Source organism: Artemia franciscana, unplaced genomic scaffold (assembly GCF_032884065.1).
Source record: "Artemia franciscana unplaced genomic scaffold, ASM3288406v1 PGA_scaffold_330, whole genome shotgun sequence".
Classification (NCBI taxonomy): domain Eukaryota; kingdom Metazoa; phylum Arthropoda; class Branchiopoda; order Anostraca; family Artemiidae; genus Artemia; species Artemia franciscana.
Genome location: NW_027062669.1, coordinates 405,364 through 417,759, shown reverse-complemented (window position 1 = coordinate 417,759; position 12,396 = coordinate 405,364). Strand labels below are relative to the sequence as shown.

General features: G+C 33.2%; 1 protein-coding gene across 1 annotated transcript in view; it reads right to left on the bottom strand.

Moving 5' to 3' along the window:
• Positions 1-2,244: 2,244 nt before the first annotated feature.
• Positions 2,245-12,396, bottom strand: part of LOC136041722 (uncharacterized) — a gene marked incomplete in the record, with an annotated part of 55,421 nt that continues 45,269 nt past the window's right edge. Inside the window, 3 exon segments of the mRNA XM_065726467.1 lie at positions 2,245-2,405; positions 4,306-4,502; positions 5,568-5,680. Coding sequence (XP_065582539.1) covers positions 2,316-2,405; positions 4,306-4,502; positions 5,568-5,680 — 400 coding nt within the window.

The window sequence follows — 12,396 nt, the reverse complement described above, 5'->3', positions numbered from 1 at the left end:
AGGGTTTCTTTATTCATTTAGGGCATTTAGAAGAATAATGCAGTGTTTATTAAAATTGCTCACTAAGACGCTGTATTTTTAATGCTGAAGTTTACTTTTCTTCTTGTAAAAAGACATAAGAAGTATAAAAATCTCACAGAATGGTTGATTTCTTGTCAGCGTAGGTGATTTCGGCCTACTTCATTGTTTTGACTGTTTCAGGCCTCACTTTCCGGACGCTTGATGGTCTGTTCCTAATTTCCTGTACAGCTCACGTTATGGCAACTTCTAATTTTCTGCTAAAATTTCGTTCGATTTGCAAAAGCCTTGCTAACTTTCTGGCTAAACACAAAAAAGTAGACTTTTTAGTAAACTAAGTTTTGCTAAATCGAACGCAACTTAGAATGATCACAACAAGCTGAAAATAATTTGCATAAGGCCTCACGATTATATTTACCTTCGTTTACGACAATTCTTGAATAACCAACCTTAATTTTCATCCTGGTTTCGGAAAGAAGCCGACAACAAAAAGATTGCAAACTGTTAGTAATATTGCTCAAGATTAGTAACCTTACTCTACAAAAGATAAATGGCTTGGTATACTGTTTTTCTCGTCAATTTCTGAGACCTGCTCCGAGTTAGTTTCTAATGCCTTAAAAAATATTCATGTGTCTTATGGTAGGATATCTTCGAATAGATGGCGATATCACTGCAAGGGTCTAGCTCGGCTTTGCAGTAGTTTTTGCTCTCCAGTCGCATTTCTTACTTGGTCTCCACCATCTACTGAGGAAAAAAGATTTACAGAGCCTTAGAAGAGGATAGTTTAGATTTAGTAAATGTCTGATGTATTTACCAGGCTGCTTTAAAACAAGAAATATTGTATCCCCGCCAGAGAGAGGAGTTGCAATCTCCTCTGCATGCCCGAGGGGATTGCAAGAGGAGACGAAGAGCCAAAAGTAAGGTACTCGCACATACCAAAATTTAAATAAAGGTCAATCCAAACACAAGCTTCAGAAATGTAGTTAAGAGAGCTGAATAAATTATCTTTACTTCTGCAGATAACAAGGTCATCAGTGTATACTATGTACGAAATATTGAAGAGCCAAGAAAAATATGTCAGGGGTATATTATTGATTACTTGAGAAATGCCTATTTTGAATTAACAGTTTTGTCTGACCCCTTTACAAAGCATCTATTTTGTCTGACCCCTTTCAGGAATGACATCTCGTTTTCAAAAATCGAACCTTTAATTTTAACATTGAGAAACGATGAAGAGTTTCAATACTTCAGCAATAAAACGATAGAAATGCAAGCAATGAGCGGTAAGTGAAATAACAGGAAACAAAAGTGAAGAACAAAGAAACATTCGGCTAGAAGGTAAATGACAGCAAGAATCAAAACGTATCAAAAATGAAACTGAAGAACTAAGAAATATGCGGTTAGCAGACGCACGGAAGAAGGTGTCAAAACGTGTCAGAGTGAAGTGAGGAACAAGGAATTGTTCTGTTACAAGACAAGCAACAGTGAGAATCAAAAATGAAAGTGAAGAAGAAAAAAAATATAACATTAGAAGAAGAACGCCATTGCGATCTTAGGCGCCAACCAGCTGTGACACAAAACCCAGTAAAAAACTACACAGATGCTTTAAATTGCGCAAGTGTTATTTACAAGTCATTGGGTCCCTTCAACGTTATGTGTATTCCCTGTTTAGCCAACCATTTCCAAAGAAATATTAGCACATCTAAGTGATTCATCTGGAGGTTGCTACTTGCTTGGTCGAATTGCACTGTCGCCTCCACAATTTCCCAATGACTTGCTTTGACTTTTATTTAGAATATCACATGCTCTCTAAATAGTTCCGCAAACAAATCCAAAACTTGTACTCGTGTTTCGCTTTAGCTTCGTTTGTTATAGGCAATAATCGATAGTATGAACATCTGTCAAAATCAAGTTTGATAGTTGTTCATGGATGAATGAATGACAATCACGTCATTACTATTCTTAAAGGTTCCGACTTGACTTGATTTTTTTTTTGGCGACATTTTTATCAATCATGATCTTATGAAATACCTGATTTTGTTGAAATTTTTTTTATGAAGCGGCCAAACGCTCCACTGTAAGTGGCGCTAGCAGCTTTTAATCCCTACCTTCGCATAATCCAGTGCCAAATCCAAAGCCATTATCCAGCTCAAGCCAAAGATGCAGTTCGCTATTAGTGACCCATTCGCTTTGCCACAATTACCTCATAATTTCATATTTCAGAAAAAAGTTCGCAAATTTTGTATTTAAAAAAATGTTCAATGTCATGATAATATACAATTTAAATTTTCTACAGCCTATTTGAACTGTTCTTGAATTTCTTGCCATTTAGACACCATCTTTAACACAGGATGCTTCTTCTTCGATTTGCTCTCTTTAGTCTTAACCTAGAAAAAAAAGGGGGTGTTAAATATCCGCATTTGGTATAACAAATACTCATGCTCAAAATTGTATGGCTCATTTAGCGCTTTGGCAATTTTTAAAAAGAGTTTTGAATGTTTTCACGAAAACGGCTCTTTCCAAAATTTCAGCCTTCAGCTGAGAAAAATGAATTTTTATTTTGGGTATAAGCCATTGATTGCAAATGCAAACAATAAATCAAGCACCATAATAAAACTCTTAAGAAACATTTTAATAGGTGGCACTTGAAGATATATAGCTTAAAGGGCCAGACAACCTAGTTTTTTTCAGCCACCGATTTCAGCAGATCAGCAGGCAAACAATAGCAGTACAAAAATAATACCCTTGGTGCGAGTTTTTCAAAACTAAACATCATGGATGCTGTTAGTCAACTGCAGGTTATCAATAGTTGCATGATTGATCTCAACTTATAGTTTAATTCTTTTATCATTGTTATTAAGTTATTTTCAAATATTTATTTAATATTAGTATTTAGTTCTTTTGCGAACTTTTGTGAGTGTGCATACCTAAGTTGACGTCAGGCGGATTGGTACTGCCGTGAGTCGTTAGCAATAGCAGTTCTGAAACACGGACGCTTTGAAAAAGTAAGCTAGGTATTTTCTATGGTTCGTTGAGGAGTTAAGGGATAGTTTTGATATGCGTATGAGCAACTGTGTCACAAATAAAAAGCTATAAGACGTTTCGGTCCTATTATCTAGATTAAGGGGTAAAAACATTACGTCAATTTCTTTTGGTTATTTGTTGACATTTGTTGTTTAGTTTTTTGGTGATTGGCCGAAAATGCCTCCTTTTCAGTATTACTCCTCAGTATCCTAAGGCAATATACCCCTTAATATTGTGTTATAACAATCATTAATGGGCAAATCCCTCATAATAATAAAAAAAGTTAATTAAAAACAGTAAGCACAGTTTTTAGTCGCAGCAAAGCTAATTAATCAAATTGCTATTTTAAGAATTAAATAATTATTTGACAACCCTATAATTGTTCTAAAAAAAAATATTGGGTGAAAGCCAGGATCCAGAGACAGGTTTAGAAGTACGAGAGTACCCATTGCAGAAAAGAATTAGTTTTTGGCGTGTAAAAAATAACAAAATGTACTATAATCCAAAAGGGAGAAGTTATTAGAAAGAACTCAAAGCAAGTGAGAGCTTCACAGGAGGGAGCAAAGAGTGAAGTTGTGAATCGACGATGAAGAGGAGCGAGTATCGGTTTTTGTTTTGAAAAAAAAACTTCATTAGAGATAAAAAAGACCGTTTTTTATTTATAAAATAAAATTTACATGACTTACATTACACATAAAACAAACTATTTTTCATTAAAAAAAAACTCATTACAGATAAAACAAATCGCTAGTCTTTCTTTTTTATTATTTTCTACTGGAGTTTCTACTGGAGTTTATCAAATTTAAGGTAAGACTTTATGTTGGTTCACTTGTTTTGTTTCCTGATTTTCCTCCCTCTTTTTATTTGTTCTTTTATAAACCTTTTTTAGTGTATATATTACTCTTTTGAAATTTTATCCGTTTTTATCTTTTTAAAACTGCCGGGATTTTCAGTTTAATAATTTTGAACACGGAATGATTTGCATTCTGATACTGTTGTTTTGACATTGTATCCCAGTTTCTTAAAAGTCGAGTTTTTTATGATTTTTTTTTTGCTTGTATTGTTTTTTACTGATTCTCTAATTCGGCCCTTCGGGGTTCGTGATAGAAACATTTTGAAATAAATATCTTTATCTATTTTGGCCTCAGGTGACTTGGCCTCGCCTTTCCTGTCTTCTTTCTCTGAAATATCGTCTCGTTAGATTTTGTTTGTTTAAAAACTCCAAATCTTCTGTAACTTTAAGTAAAAAATATGAAAAAATACCTTCTTTACAGTAGATTTCAAATTCGACTTTTGAATCTTCTTGGGTGGACTAGTTTCGGCAATATTAGATTCAGGAGGCATGAGACGTTTTGTCGAGTTCGATGAAGTGGATTGGTCTTCACATATAGGCTCCACTTCGAGGTTCGAATCAGCCAAGACTGGAGATGGGGCTACAAATGAAGGCTCGGCTTCAGATACTACAAAAGAAATACAGATAGATCGCAACTTATATTAAAAGGAAATTTTGATGGAAATTGCTACATATAGTGCCTTTTGTAATTAACAAAAAATGATTTTTAGAAATCATTTTTAGAATTAAAAAAAGAACGTGTAAGTGAGAAAATACCAATTTCTAGCTGATTCGGGAATGGTAACTTAATTAGTATTGTTTAAATTAGTCTTAATAGTAAATGTTATTCTAAAAACAAATTTAAGGTAAAAGTCTATACGGTAAAGGTCTATAATAGCAGCTCTTAAGAAGGAGTCATTACGCTAGGACAAAAAGAGGGGCACTTTAAATTGCTAAATTTACGTTTATTTTTACGTTTCTGTTCACGTTTAAAAGTTTATGCCCAGACCTCCTCTAACGGTCTCCTTTAGCCCTAGGCTATAGGGATAATTAACCATAAAATAATGGAGTTCTTACCCTACTTAAGTAGGTAAACCGGTAATTGTCTCTTAGGAATTTACCATTAGTATCTTAATTGAACAAGTAAATCAGTATCAAAATAAATATTATCAGTGACATTCAATATCCAATTCACTTGAAATTGATAAGCGTGAATAAATGACGCGCACCAGGAAACGAGGTGTTACTCCGCCAAAGTCATGATCGCTATTGGTCATGAATTTTCTGAATTTCCGAAAAAAAAAAATTGCGCAAGAAAATTTGCACAATTTGACCATGAGCAAAAAAAGGTAAGTACAAGAGGGCGGTTGCCCACTTTTGAATACGGAAACCTCTGATGAAAACACATCTGGCCAATATAAAAATGTTAGTTAAGGGACTGAAGTTTTAAAAAGTGCATTTCTATGCCCAATATTAATATCTTTCAGTGGAAGATCTTGCAGACAAAGATGGAGGGAGGGGGAATTTATCCATAACCTTCCATATTTTGGCGGATAATATTTCAACAAGTACAAAATACAAGACCTGCAAAAGGTTTATCTACTAAGTCGAATTAAAATCTATAATATTCTAATTGCTAATTACCCAACTTTTCTAATTGCTCTTTAAATAAATATTTTCTAATTGCTCTTACCCAACTGAGGTACAGCTGACGATGACTCTGATGATTTCTGCTCAACCAGACCAGACTTTGAATACTCAATTTCTCCCGTTTTTTCATTTTGATAAACATACTTCTTTATTGAGCTAAAAGAAGAAACAAACGGATGAAGATATTTAAATTAAAATTTTATTAAAATAAACATTAATTAATTATCAGTTCCATTTAAACTATATCGCTAGAAAGTAGTGAATAATAATAATTATTAAAAGTTTTTGATTGCTCAACGCATTTATCAGTCGTTGCTTAATATAATATGCAATAAAACATAATCCCAAAAAGAGATATAAAAAAATTGAACAATAAGCATATGAAAGTAAATTTTTATTTTTTTTTAGATCCTACAAGTAAACAAAAAAGAAGTTGGACAGGTAAAAATACTTCAGTAAATAATTCATTTAAAAAGAAAAAAAACCTTGAATAGTAAAAATTATTACGTTTAAATTCAAAACTTAAAAAAAACAGAGACATCTTTAATTAGCTTTAAAATCGAACAAAGCATCTTTAGAATGCAATCACCTATAGTGAAATGTGTACCTGAAAGATGGCAGTTGCAGCATAGATTGCGTTTTGGCAATTGGCGTTTTGGCCAAAACGATGCTGAAGACCACACCTCATGGATGACTCTGAAGAACCTGGAGGACGCTAATCAGACCTTGCAAAAGATCAAAGCATAAATCAGTCCACAAAAGTTATCTCATAAACATTGCCTATAAACGACAGAACATCAAAATTATACAAACACAGCCAGATTCTTTCAGAAGAAGAAACAGAATTTGGTTTGGACTAGTTTGAGAGTTTTTCGTCTTAAAACACTCAAAATCTTAAGTTAATTTGTCTTCATATAAAGCAAAAAAATAAACATTAGAAAAAAGGGAAAACTTCTTAATTCAATCAAACAGTTCGTGGTAACGAACTGTAGTAAGGAGCGACCCGGCTCAATAGTAAACGAAACTCTAAAAAATGGAATTTTGATACTAAAAGATACATCAAAAGAATCGGATTCTTATGCTGATTTTAAATATATAAGTTTCATCAAATTTAGTCTAACTCATCAAAATTATGATAAAATTTGCCTTATTTTAGAAACAAGAGGGATACACCCCCTAAAACTCATAGAATGAATGCAACTGAAAGTAAGGAGCGACATTAAAACTTAAAAAAAAAACTACTTCGTGTGTGAAAGGGGCTGTTACCTTCTCACCGCCCCACTCTTTACGCTAAAGTTTTTACAGTTTAATAAAGTAGAATTGAGAGAAAGAGTCAAACTTTAGCTTAAAAAGCGGGGCGTTGAGAAGGGAACAGCCCCATTCATACACGGAGTAACTTCAATTCGTTTTAAGTTTTAATGTGACTCCTTACATTCTTTTAAAAATTAGTTTTTTTTATTTAATTTATAACAAAAAAAGACCTTCATATGCAGTTTTGCTGCTTTGGCGGTAGCAGATCAGCTCCATAATTAAAAAAAAGGAAGCATCGATAAGAAAAATTAGCAAAAAAAGCTAAAATATATTTCACAAAACATCTTGAGAAGGTTGAGCTTTCCTCTGAAGGTGTTGTGGAAATCAACAGATTGTAAAAGTTTGTAAAAGATTGTAAAAGACAGACAAATGTAAAAAAAATTAGTTTTACTTATTTATTTTTGCGGTTCAACAAGGCAGAATTGACGACAATGTGGTACTGCCCTAAAAACTTCATAATTCTGAATCATCGAAAGAAAAATCTGGGAGAATCGCGGTTTTTAGGTACGAATAAACCTAAAAAGGACCAAAGGGCGAAATAATCTATATTTTGACGTATTTAAAGTTTGACCTCTTTATATTTGACATTTTTATATTTTGACGGCACTTAAAAGTTTCATCCTACATTGCCTTCTTAAAAATACAACAACTTAAGAGTGCAGCCCTAAAAAGTGACACAAACAACAAGATTAGAACTGTCACTTCGAGGAAGCAATATGCCCCAAGTGAAGACTAACTTCTTCAGACCTTGAAAAAGATCAATGAATGGATCAAATCTTAAATATCCTGTCACATACGTCAACTATTAACTCAGCACCATATTAAAATGAAACAAAAATAGCAAGGCTCTTTCAAAATAAAGAGAAAATAAACATGGATAGTTTTTGGCTAATTTAAAACGTTTACTGTTTCAGCACACTCTAGATCTTATTATGGATTTCATTTCATTTAAACATCAGATGAAGATAATAACATTTGAAAAAAAGGTTTAAAATCTAAATGTTTAAGAAAAAATTGTTTATTCTAAATTCGAGTCCAGACAATCTGTTTTCGCTTCGTTTGAATGTAATAGTTTAGACTACCTTCAAAAAAGACAAAAAAAGGGGAAAAAAAGGCTGCTTGTCTATATATATATATATATATATATATATATATATATATATATATATATATATATATATATATATATATATATATATATATATATATATATATATATATATATATATATATATATATATATATTAATAATATAAAATTATTCAGTTTCTCCGGTATTCTAAATTCCTTTTTTTGTCTTTATATAAAAACCGTAAAAGGTAGAAAATTTCAAACTTCGGGATAAATGATATTTCTAGCGAAGTTACTGTGCTAAGTACCAAGCTTTTGGAAATCGGTAAAAATAAACTTCCTCCTTTCTAAATTGTTTATATAATACGTTATTTTTAGTTAGTTTTTTTTCTTTCTTTTTCTATTTGTTTCACTCTGCTATTTAAATTTTTGTCATTAGTGGGTTAAAATTCAAAATGTCATACATATATAGATACATACATACATATACATATATATATATATATATATATATATATATATATATATATATATATAATATATATATATATATATATATATATATATATATTAATAATGTTAGATTATTACGAGAGAGGTGCTGAAATTTCGTGAAAGACACTATTTTAATGTAACAGGCTTGTTATTCATTCATTTAAATTGTCTATCTACGTACTCATTCACAAAATCAAACGTGAAGTTCGATGTCCTCCCCCTGTTGAACAATAAGGCCCATAACCACTTTATTGGTTTGAAAATTTTAGTTAATTCTAACAAGAGAACCGTCTGGCATTTCATAAATTTCCTACTGTTTTTACGAGTCAAAGGAAACGCAACAACGTATATTTCAATGTGCCTTCGTTAAGGCAGTATCCAAGAGCGGAGGGGGGGGGCTCAGGAAGTTTGATACCTCCCGAAATTTTTGCCAGACTCGTATAAACGTAAAACAGTACATAGAAACAATTTTTTGATATGAGTTTTATTATTTGTTGTTGTATCCCCCTCCCCTTTCCCGAACAAAATCCTAGATGCACATTGGTCTTCATCTAGTGAGAGAAAAGAGAAAATGATTCTTTTTTAATTATAATACTAACACTGAAACAAATGATAGTGAGGTATCAGCACAAAGACACTTCAAGAAGAAGAAGAAGAAAAGAGGAAGTTTATTATTATTCAATACAATGCAATACAAAATACAATTCAAAATGGAATTACAATACACTTATTCTCCCTCGAAAGGCTCCATTGCCAGGGATATAAGGAATTCAGTACAGATACAAGGATTCAGTAGTTAATTCCATTCTTCCTTCACCTAAACTGATCAATATACGGAAAAAGAGCGATTATTAGAAAAGGTTGACCCGGACTAAAAACTAGTCCGTTGTGACGAGCAGAGAAAGGAGAAGCTTCTTCATACGTAAAGAACTGCCCGACAGCCCCAGATATGTCCGCAGGGATTTTTTTGGAGGGGGGGGGGAGGAAGCGGATACCAAAAAGGCAAAATTGATTTGAATAGAAAAACCAAAAAATTTAGAAAAAATATAGAATTGAGGGGGGGGGGGCAGACCCGGGCCGTAATCCCCTCTGTGCGCTTCCTACCCTGATCAGTACACAAGTTTTTTTGTCACAAACGTTACCTATTGTTACTGTGTTAAAATTGCACGAACACAGCAATTTTATTAAGAAAAAGGAATTAAACGAAGCTAACTTAAATCATTTATTATTTCCACAGACTCACGACGTTTTTGTTTAGGTAAAGAGACAGAAACAAGAAAGAAAACTGATTTCCAGAAAATGTTAAATATTTAAATGCGTAGGAAAGAAATAAATGGCTGCAAAATTTCTTGGCAAGAGACGCTTTCAAGAGACAGTTCTCCTTTGCTTCTATATTAACAGAACAATTTCAAAAATTAACAGAACAATTTCAAAAAAGCGAGAAGAAAGAAGTTAAGTTGAAGGATAGACCGACCACCGACTAAAGATTATCATATTATGATGGACAAAGAATAGAGATTCTTCTGACATTAAAATAGCATATGCTAAGCTCAGGCACGTAAGTATGCTTTTTTTGTAAGGGGATGAGTACAATAATAAAAGAAGTCTTTTGGCGTAACATTTGTACATGGGAGAAACTAGCTCTTGAAAAAACGTTATATTTTGAAATGACCAAATCCATTATTCATTCTTTTAGGTGAATTATCCAAGTATGCCTTCGCAAAGGGAACCTCTAAGTTCCAAGTCCTCGCCAAGAGATCTATAGTCACATATTCTACTGGTGTAATTTTCTCTAGTCTTAGCGTATGAAGCACTGAGGGTTTGCCCAAACTTTTGCTGTTTGTACATGCCAACAGCTTGCTGTTGACTACTAAAGAACTTATCCCACCATAAAGCCAACTGGTGATTAACCTGTGCAAAGATAGGTCAGTTTTTTGGCTATCTTTATCCCAAGAGACACACCTCGAGAGAGAAGACGTTCCGATAGTCAATATTGAGCTTCAGTAGCCGAAGTTTTTATATGTGTCTTTATCTACTGCGGTGTCACAGTGTTTGCTACTAATACTAATCTCCGCTGTAACGCCTAAAGGTTGTATTCAATACTGTCACACTTCTACGATAATTACCAAAAACTATTTGCAAAGCAGTTCTTTGCCCTGTTGGTCATCCATTTGAGACCAACTAGCAAACGATTTGTAGGTTATCTTAAAAGTGTGAAAAATATTAGATCCGATCTTACTTTAAAAAAAGCTTTTTTGCGTGTTGATCTGCGTTGCGCAGGTACCAAACTCCTGATTCAATGCCTTCGGTCGGGAGTGCAATGCGTGGTTGGTAGAAAATCTTCCGATACTTCCCGTATCCCCCCCCTCAGATTTCTCCAGGTACCCATTTAGAGCTGGATTGATTCTAGCACAGCTGAACAGAGTCACACCATCAAACCCCGTTCCAAACCAAATGACCAACGACATCAGAACTTGAATCCCTGACACTTGACAAAATTAAGTGTAATTTGATTTTGAATATGTTGTAAAAAAAAACGCAAATCAGCGATAGCTGCTAAGTTTTTAGTTATTAAACCTGTCAACTACTGCTACTACTTATTAGCCCGTTATAAGTTTATCTACCTGCTCCTCAAAAAATGAACGATATTTATTATGGTCATTAGCCAATTAAAACAAGGCATTGCAATAATTAACTCTTTCAATTAATGACTATTAACAATAAAACAGCTGACAATTAGATACTAAGAATTTCTATTTTTTAAGGTGTTATAACGTTATCGTTATCGTAACCGTACGATTATCGACAGAGGAACGTTATCGTGATAGGAAAATTATAACCTAAACATGAAGTTGTCTGATACCTTAATGTTGTTTTGAGTAAATATAGGATAAGCTGTCAATAAGACTTGAGAGTATTTATTAGCCCGTTTAACAAAATAAAGCTCATATAACACTAGTGCAAAAGGCAGAATGTAGCCTAACACAAAATAAAATTAGTAATTACAAAGTTTATAGAGGTTTTTTTAGAGGTAATTTTTATTTTTTAGGTTTAGGATTTCCGATATTTTGCTTCAAAATCAAGTGTGTTCAAGACATAAAGACCAGTGTCCCACGTTGCTTTATTTTGGTTTAGGATTCAATAAAGGTGTGCACTGGACACCCTAAGGTCTTATGATTAGTAGCCGAAGAAAGATCTGTTACTAACAGGAAAGTGAGCATTTTGTGAATCAAAATTGTTCTGTAATTGATGAATAAATCAACAATTTTATTTCTTTAACCCCAGTTATTTTTTGGTTGATCCCATTCCCCCTCAAAATGTTTGCCGACTTGTAAATTGGTCTTAAAAATGTGGATAAAAAGATTCCCATCCTCTTCTCTCCTCAATAAAAATAAAATCTCTGGTACCCAATTTATAAAGTAATTTAAGAATTAATTGAATCAATTAGCACGTTTATATCAGGGAAAGGAGGATGGGAACTAAATTTGAATCCATTACCCGTCTCTAAACTTTTTCCAGCTAATAAATTGATCGTAAAAACACAGGCAAAAAGACTGTTTCTTCTAAAACAAAATCCAAAAATGCCTCTTCGTATCGTATTTTGGTCTTAAAAATGCAGGTTAGAACAACATTTAACACCCCCACCCCCCAGACGGAGAAGAGTGCAATACTTCTCCGTATCATAAATTGGTCTTAAAAATGTAGGTTAGAACAATATTTAAAACCCCCACCCCCAAACTCCAAATGGTTCCACTTGCTATTGCTTGATCAAAAGCTATTAATTACATTATTATACAAAATTATTTAAATTTTAGTCCCATTATAATTTGTTTCATTTCCGACACTTAGAACCATAAAGGCCCATTTCCACCACGTCTAGTATTGCTAAGCAATTATGAATTTGCTCACGAAGAGGGAAAGTAAAGAATGAGAGAGAAGAGAGAGAAAGAGCAAGAGAGAGAGAGAAAGAGAAAGAAAGAAAGAAAGAGAGAGAG